The sequence below is a fragment of the Scyliorhinus canicula genome, chromosome 1 (genome assembly GCF_902713615.1).
Source record: "Scyliorhinus canicula chromosome 1, sScyCan1.1, whole genome shotgun sequence".
NCBI lineage: Eukaryota > Metazoa > Chordata > Chondrichthyes > Carcharhiniformes > Scyliorhinidae > Scyliorhinus > Scyliorhinus canicula.
This window is the reverse complement of record NC_052146.1, coordinates 248,115,650-248,123,979: the sequence shown is the minus strand read 5'-3', so window position 1 is coordinate 248,123,979 and position 8,330 is coordinate 248,115,650. Positions and strand designations below refer to the sequence as shown.

The window sequence follows — 8,330 nt, the reverse complement described above, 5'->3', positions numbered from 1 at the left end:
GGGGAAAAGAGTGTGAGGGGTGGGGGAAAAAAGTGTGGGGGTGGGGGAAAGAGTGTGAGGGGTGGGGGGAAGAGACTGGGAAGGGAGGGGATGGGGAGACTGGGAGGGGACGGGGGGGGAGACTGGGAGGGGATGGGGGGAGACTGCGAGGGCGAATGTGAGGGGAGGAGAGTGTGAGAGGGGGTTAGCCACGGTTGAAGACGGGTTACATTTTGATGGGAGGGAGAGTTTGTGATGGGGTTAAATCAGGATTTGCTGGGGGGGGGGGGGGTTCAGAAATGAAGGTTAAACTGTCAAACTCAGGCTGGTGGGCGGCCAGGCGGCTTTCATTGTTGTTCGCCCTTAGAGAGGGCATCGCTTCACCAAGAACAGATAATGTGTTTGTTTTGACTGGAACTGACGGAAAGATGTGACTTGGAGCAGCAGACGGGGTAAAACCCGCTCAGGCTCTGTCCTGCAAAACGTACAATCCGTCCTTCTGCCACGTTCGGCTTCCTGGCAAGGATTTCGCGCTTTCCCGTCTGTTGATGGAAAACAATCGCAGGATTTTCCCAGTGTTGTTACAATAACAAGGTTTTTCTGGTGCCTGTGCTGCACGACCGTTGATCAGATCCAAAGATACGGCTGTGTCATGTGTTGATAGGAACATTTTCAAGTACATTTACTGAAACTTGGTTGCCACAAGTGGTTCCCGCTAACTTGGGCGCAGTTTGGAAATTTGGACTTTTTGGACTGCCGGAGGAGATCTGGCACCCGCGGAGAGGGTTTGCTGAAAAGAGAACCCAAACTTGTTTAATGTTTCATCTTAAATTTGGGCGGTGCCAAACCTACTGGGGCAGTTTGTTTATACCCCACCTTGAGTCCATCTATCTCAGACTGAAAGGCGGTGGAGGTCGATAACACACCCACTTTTCTGACAGAAAGCTAGCGGTCGGGTTGAAGAGTGGAGTTTGCTGCGAATTTTTCTCTCTCTCTGCCTGGAAGCTCAGCGCCGGTGAGCCGAGTCTCTGCGGAGTGAGGAAAAGAGGGGCCAGTGGAAGGCGGGAGAGGAGAGTTGGCCGTGTGACTGACCTGTGCTGGCACTGTCCGCCTGTGTCCTCACCTCGCCCAGGCCCGGGAGCCCATGAGCTCAAGCAGCGCGGCGGCGGTAGTGGCGGCGGCGGCTGCCGGGCTGGGGGTGGCCTCCGCCACCGGCCTGGGGGTGGTCGCCGGCCTGTGGGTGGCCGCCGGGCTGGCGCTGGTAGCGCTGGGGGTCGGGCGTCTCTGGGGCGCCTACCGGCAGAGCCACCCCGAACTGGTCAGAGTGGGCGAAATCTCCAGGCTCTTCATTTACCCGGTCAAATCGTGCAAAGGAATCCCCCTGACCGAGGTGGAGGTCGATGAGTTGGGAATGAAGAAGGGCCCTTTGAAGGACAGGTACTTGCCTCCCTTCTCTTTTACACAAATCTTTACTTTCCAGTCTCTGCTTTGAAATGTTCTGTGGATAACCTTATTTTTGAAATTTTCAGTGACTGGCTAAGTTTGGCCTCATGTATTTTCAATGTAATAATAATCTTTATCAGTGTCACAAATAGGCTCACATTAACACGGCAGTCAACAGAATCGTAACATGATTTTCCTTTCCACCAACACTATTAACACTGTCACCAACAGAGCAAGTCACAGCCTTGGTGGCGCTTTGTTAAAATAATAGCACCGTCACTGGATCTTTCATAAAGATTCGCTCTTCGGCTGGCTTATTAGTTGCAACTTGAACACGCTTGAACACGCACCGGAAAATAATTTCAACACATACCAGTTTTGATTACGATACATTGCTGCAGTGTTTCACTCAGTTTGATCACCTCAGTGATTCACGCTGCTCCTGTGCCAAGGATACTTTTTGTGTTTGTTTCAATGGGAGTGCTCGTTAACAACGGCCTATTCACCATCGCCATTGTGCTGAATAATATCCTTCAGTCCAGTTACTAACACCGGACTGAGAATGCCCCACGTTAAATAAATGTGATTTATTTAAGTACACCAAGGTCAAAGCGTTTTTTTTTGAATGAAGGAGCAGGGTAGTTGTGTTTGGGGTGGGAGGAAGACCTATATTGTACTTTTCTCGACCACCGGACATCTCCAAGCACCTTGCAGCCAACACAGATCTATGATGTGTGGTCACTGTTCGGGGTAGGAAATGCAGCTAATATGTGCACAGCAATCTTCCACAAACAGCAATGCGATAACGGACAGGTAATGTTTTTCAGCCTTTTTGATTTGAGGGATAAATATTGACCGACACACCAAGGATCAATCTCCTGCTATTTGAAATTGTGCCATGGGATCTTTTATATATTCACCGAGTAGGCAGATCGGGCCTCCGGGCTAACATCTCAGTTAAAAGGTAGCACCTCCAACAATTCAGCAGCACACCACTGAAAGCTACGTTGTGGGGTTGACCGCGCAGTGGAGAAGCAATGATTAGGGGTCAGAAATGTAGAGGATATGGCCTCAGACATACATCGAACATAGAACAGTAGAACATAGAACAGTACAGCACAGAACAGGCCCTTCGGCCCTCGATGTTGTGCCGAGCAATGATCACCCTACTTAAACCCACATACCCGTAATCCAACAATCCCCCCATTAACCTTACACTACGGGCAATTTAGCATGGCCAATCCACCTAACCCGCACATCTTTGGACTGTGGGAGGAAACCGGAGCACCCGGAGGAAACCCACGCACACACGGGGAGGACGTGCAGACTCCACACAGACAGTGACCCAGCCGGGAATCGAACTTGGAACCCTGGAGCTGTGAAGCAACAGTGCTACCCACTGTGCTATTTAGGTAAAGGCTGGGTATATTCCAAAAAAGGGTGAAAAATAGGGGAACCCTTTCAAGGCTCCTTGGATGGCAAGGGAGGCAGAGAATATGATTAAACTAAAAAGAAGGGTGTAGAATACATGTTGAGTGAATTCTTTAAGCAAGACCCGGGCCAGATATAATAAATTGAGTGGGGACGTGAAGAGAAAAGTAAGACTGGTAGAGATATAGGCTGCAATTTTCCAGCTGTTCCCTCTGGCAGAATCTTCTGGTCACTGCTGGTGAACCCCTGCCACGGGTTTCCTGGCAACAGGCGGGTCCATACAACGGGACACCTCGTTGATAAGCCAGGAGCAGAAGATCCCGTCACCGGCCAATGGCGTGCCACCTCTACAATTGTGAGACATGTGGCAGGTGGTGTGGAAAATCCTACCCAGAGTACGAGAAAAGAGTAATAGTTAACACAAAAGTCTGCTAGCAGCATGTAGGTAGTAAACAGTTAGCAAGAGGCAGGGTGGGTTCTATTAGGGACAAAGATAGTGATTTATTAATTTCCTTTTTAATACCCTATGTTTTATACTTGTAAATTTTATTTCTTTCCCATCTCATCTTGCAATCTATTTTCCCCTAAAAACTAGCACTCAGGTTTCTGGGTCACTCATTGGTGAGCACCTCACAACTCGTCCACAGCAAGCAGAGGCAGGGACGTTCCAGGGATCCGGTACTTGGAGGGATGCCCGAGCCCAGGACTCTACTGAGCTCCAGGCTGATGAAGTAGGTATGGTCATCCCAGAGCTGTTGGAGCTACAAAGGCAGAGTTGCGAACATCAGGAACGGATGACGACATCTCTCCTCGGATTGCAAGACCGATTTGAAGGCATCCCATTGCTACTGTCTGAGGAGATGGTACTGTCACTCCAACGCAATGAGGCCAACACTACGAGAGTGGCTAGCAGAGGGGAGACTTTGGTGCAGGACGTGCACTCAATGGTGGAGATGTCTACTTCATGGTTCAGCTTATGAGTTCCATGGTGCATGGTGCAGGCACTGTTGGGAATCCACGAATGTCAGCGCCAGAGGATGGTGTGGCTCCTGGATCTCATTTCAGCTGCCCTCTATCCCATGGAAGAGTCCAATGGCCCCGGGTACCTGAGGAAAGAGGATCAGTAGGAGCGCAGATCAGGACCTTTAATCCAGGACACCCTGGGTGTGTCCAGCCCATCTAATGCCCCCTCTCTCTGTGAACGGCACACCTCCAGCCTCTCACACGTAGGAGGATAGCACTGCAATACCGTGCAGTCCAAAAGCAGGCCGGGACGCTCGAAGTTCCAGTCCCCTAGGAGATGTCACCAAGGCCATTTCGGGCAGGATGTGGAAGTCAGCACATTGCCTCAACCTCAGCTGTGGATCCTGGGGAAGCACCGAGACATATTGGGGTGAGGAAGAGTAAGAAATGATAGGCACCGAGTGGGCATGGGTGAACCTGGGCACTCGTACAGGTAAGTCACCATTGTAATAACGCACTTGTATCAAAATTCACTTTTTTTACCCATAAGTAACCTTTTAAAAAAAATTAATTTACGAGATGTGGGCATCGCTGGTTAGGCCATTTATTGTCCATCACTAGTTGCCATTCAGAAGGTGGTGGTGAGTTGCCTTCTTGATCGCTGCAGTCCTTGAAGTGTAGGTACATCCATTGTGCTGTTGGGGAGAGAATTCCAGGATGTTGTCCCAGCGACAGTGAAGAAGCAGCAATATATTTCCAAATCAGGGTGGTGAGTGACTTGGAGGGGAACCTCCAGGTGGTGGGGTTCCCAGGTATCTGCTGTTCTTGTTCTTCTAGATGGTAGTAGTTGTGGTTTGGAAGGTGTTGTCTAAGGAACCTTGGTGAGTTACTGCAGTGCATCTTGTAGATGGTGGATAGGCTTTAGGGGGTCAGGAGGTGATAATAGTAATAATAATCTTTATTATTGTCACAAATAGGCTTACATTAACACTGCAATTAATTTACTGTGAAAATCCCCTAGTCGCCACGGCACCTGTTCGGGTTCACTGAGGGAGAATTCAGAATGTCCAATTCACCTAACAAGCAGGATTTTCAGGACTTGTGGGAGAAAACCAGAGCAGCTGGAGGAAATGAGTGAGTTACACGGCGTCAGATTCCTAGTCTTTGACCTGCCCTGGTAGCCACAATATTAGTATGGCTAGTCCAGTTCAGTTTCTGATCAACGGTTTTTGGCCATGGACTGCTTCATTATCTGAGGAGTCGCGAATGGTGCTGAACATTGTGCAGTCATCTGCAAATATCCCCACTTCTGACATTATGATGGAAGGCAGGTCATTGATGAAGCGGCTGAAGATGGTTGGGCCAAGGACATTACCCTGAGGAACTCCTGCAGTGATGTCCTGGAACTGAGATGATTGACTTCCAACCACCAAACCATCTTCCTTTGTGCCAGTTATGACTCCAACCAGTGGAGAGTTTTCCCCCTGATACCCATTGACTCCAGTTGAGCTGGAGCTCCTTGATGCCATACTCAGTCAAATGCTGCCTTGATGTCAAGGGCAGCCACACTCCCCTCACTTCTGGCATTCAGCATTTTGGCCATGTTTGAACCAAGGCTGTAATGAGATCAGGAGCTGAGTGACCCTAGTGGAATTCTAACTGGGCGTCCGTGAGCAGGTTATTGCTGAGTAAGTGCTGCTTGATAGTACTGCTCATGACTCCTTCCATCATTTTGCTGATGAAGGAGAGTAGACTGATGGGGCTGCGTTGGATTTGTCCTGTTTCTTGTGTACAGGGCACACCTGGGCAATTTTCCACATTGCCGGGTAGATGCCAGTGTTGTAGCTGTACTGGAACAGCTAGGCTAGGGGTGCAGTCTGTTCTGGAGAACAAGTCTTCAGTACTCTTGCCATGATATTGTCAGGGCCCATAGCCTTTGCAATATCCAGTGCCTTCAGCCATTTCTTGGTATCACGTGGAGTGAATTGTATTGGCTGAAGACTGACATCTGTGTTGCTGGGGACATCCGGAGGAGACTGAGGTGGATCGTCCACTCGGCACCTCCGGCTGAAGATTGTTGCGAATGCCTCAGCCTTGTCTTTTGGACATATGTGTTGGGCTCCTCCATCATTGAGGATGGGGATATTTGTGTAGCCTCCTCCTCCAGTGAGTTGTTTAATTGTCCACCACCATTCACAGCTGGATGTGGCAGAACTACAGGACTTAAATCTGATGCGTTCATTGTGCAATTGCTTAGCGCTGTCAATTACTTGCTGCTTATTCTGTTTGGCACACAAGTAGTCCTGTGTTGTGCTTCACAGGTGGACACCACATTTTTTTGTACACCTGATGTTGCTTCTAGCATTCTCTCCTGCAGTCTTCATTGAACCAGGATGAATCGCCTGTCTTGGTGGTAATGGTAGGGTGGGCAATATGCCGGGCCATGAGATTGCAGATCGTGGTTGACTACAATTCTGCTGCTGATGATGGCCCACTGCTCCTCATGGATGCCTCGATTTGAGTTCTTAGATCTGTTCAAAGTCCATCCCACTTAGCACGGTGGTAGTGCTACACCACACGATGACATCATGGCGCCATGCTCTCAAACCCCTGTGCTAACTCAGTGTTTCCTCCCTGTACAGTGAGAGGATGGCAGCACTATGTCGCTCCCACCTCCCACACTGCCAATGCAGTAAAGCTGTGCCATTGCTGTTGCGAGATCTTCACCTGCCCACATGCAGTAGCAAGACATTTCACAGAGGATAAGTGGAGTGTTGCTCTACCCTTACTGCAAGTCACCATCATTCTGTTGCGGCATCCAGCCAATCACTTTAGTTCCCTGCCCATGAATGTTGCGACCATCACAATGACCTCCCACAGGCACCATAATACTGAGGATGTCAGACCCCATGGTGGGAGAAGTCTTCAAAACCTAGTCTTTATTGTCCCCAAATCGGCTATGAGGGCATTCCTAGGCCCACATCTAATGCTGGCCATGGCCATCGCCCCACGTCCTTCCTCTGCCTCCTCCGCGGGTTGCTCCTCGCTAACCACCTCATCCAAGGAAATGTGGCACATCTCCTTCTTGTCCAGCTGCTCACCCTGCTGCAGTCTCAAGTTGTGTATTGGACCTCTGACATCTGGAGGAAAGAAGTTCTATGGTAATATACCTGGATCCGGTAGTGTCTCCTCCAAGGTTCTGCCACCTGTGGCCCTGCTCCTGGAAGATCAGTATGCCCTGCTTCCCGCTACTCTCCAAGGCACTGGCCCTGGCAGCGTGCAGCCGCATGTCGATGTTGCTGCTCCACAGCTATCCAAAAAATTTCCAGCTCCATGATTCTCTCAAAAGGAAGAGAACATCAAAATGAGTGATGAGGAGTCCTGACAATGCCCTGTCAGGATGCGTGACTACTCGTGACCCTGTTGTTATGAGAACCATGTTCTAACCATCTGAGCTAAGGATTAGCTATTGGCCACCATTCAGTGGCACACTCGTACATTGCAGTGCTGACTAGAATGGCACCATTAACTCATCAAGGAAGGATCTGGGATTTGATTCGGCAACTGGCTTTCCCTTGTGGCAGGTGAGGCACACCTGATTCATGGGCAGCATAGTAGCACAGTGGTTAGCACTGTTACTTCATAGTGCCAGGGACCCGGATTCGATTCCTGGCTTGGGCCACTGTGCGGAGTCTGCACGTTCTTCATGTGACTGTGTGGGTTTCCTCCGGATGCTCCAGTTTCCTACTACTTGTGACGATAATATTCGATTGGATTGGTTTAGTGTAATGTAATGGACAGTATTGTTCTACGTACAGCTCAGATACACATTATTATTATTTGAAGACTGCTATTCAGTCAGCTTCATCCTTGGATGGCACCCTCATTCCCCTGGTACTCATGGGCTGCGGATTAACTGAGTCTTCCAATTTAGCCAGCCAGCACATCAACGGCTGATCCCTGAGAGCCTGGCCTCCATAACCAAACATTTATGCCCTCTGGCTTAGAAGCATAGCCTGTATGTGGGGTTCACACACTCCCCCTCTACGTGAGGGCCTTCAGCCCTCATGAGGCTGGGAACCACCCCTTGTCAGAGTCCCCCACTCTCCCCATTTCACAAGAGTCCTCACAGTCACCCTCTGTGCTGACCCTGTGAATTTACCAGCTCGCACGTATTTTCAAAGTGCCACCCTAGAAGGGCAATCCTGCAATGGTGACATTGTCACAAGCTCGGCAATGAGGACAGGGAAGCGCTGCCTGCACACCAGCCGCCAGATCCCTTGAAACCTAGAGTCTCATGGCCATGAAAGGCCGTTAAGACCTATGAGCGACCCTACCCCTCGAGATGCCGTGATTGAACTGAGACTCAATGTTCATAAACATCTAGGAACTAAGGGCCTTCAATTCCTCTTATTCGTAGGAGAAAGCACTTATCTACTTTGATATAGTCAGGGCTTGTGAATCATAGCTAGATGCTTATAAACATCTGTGGTTGGGTTCGCAGCATGCTGCTT

General features: G+C 49.7%; 1 protein-coding gene across 1 annotated transcript in view; it reads left to right on the top strand.

Annotated features, from left to right (window-relative positions):
- Window positions 1-397: 397 nt before the first annotated feature.
- marc1 (mitochondrial amidoxime reducing component 1) overlaps window positions 398-8,330 on the top strand; it is a 56,858-nt gene continuing 48,925 nt past the window's right edge. Inside the window, exon 1 of the mRNA XM_038810758.1 lies at window positions 398-1,416. Within this exon, the coding sequence (XP_038666686.1) occupies window positions 1,124-1,416 (293 nt within the window). The 5' untranslated portion in view covers window positions 398-1,123. The remainder of the gene's footprint in view (window positions 1,417-8,330) is intronic.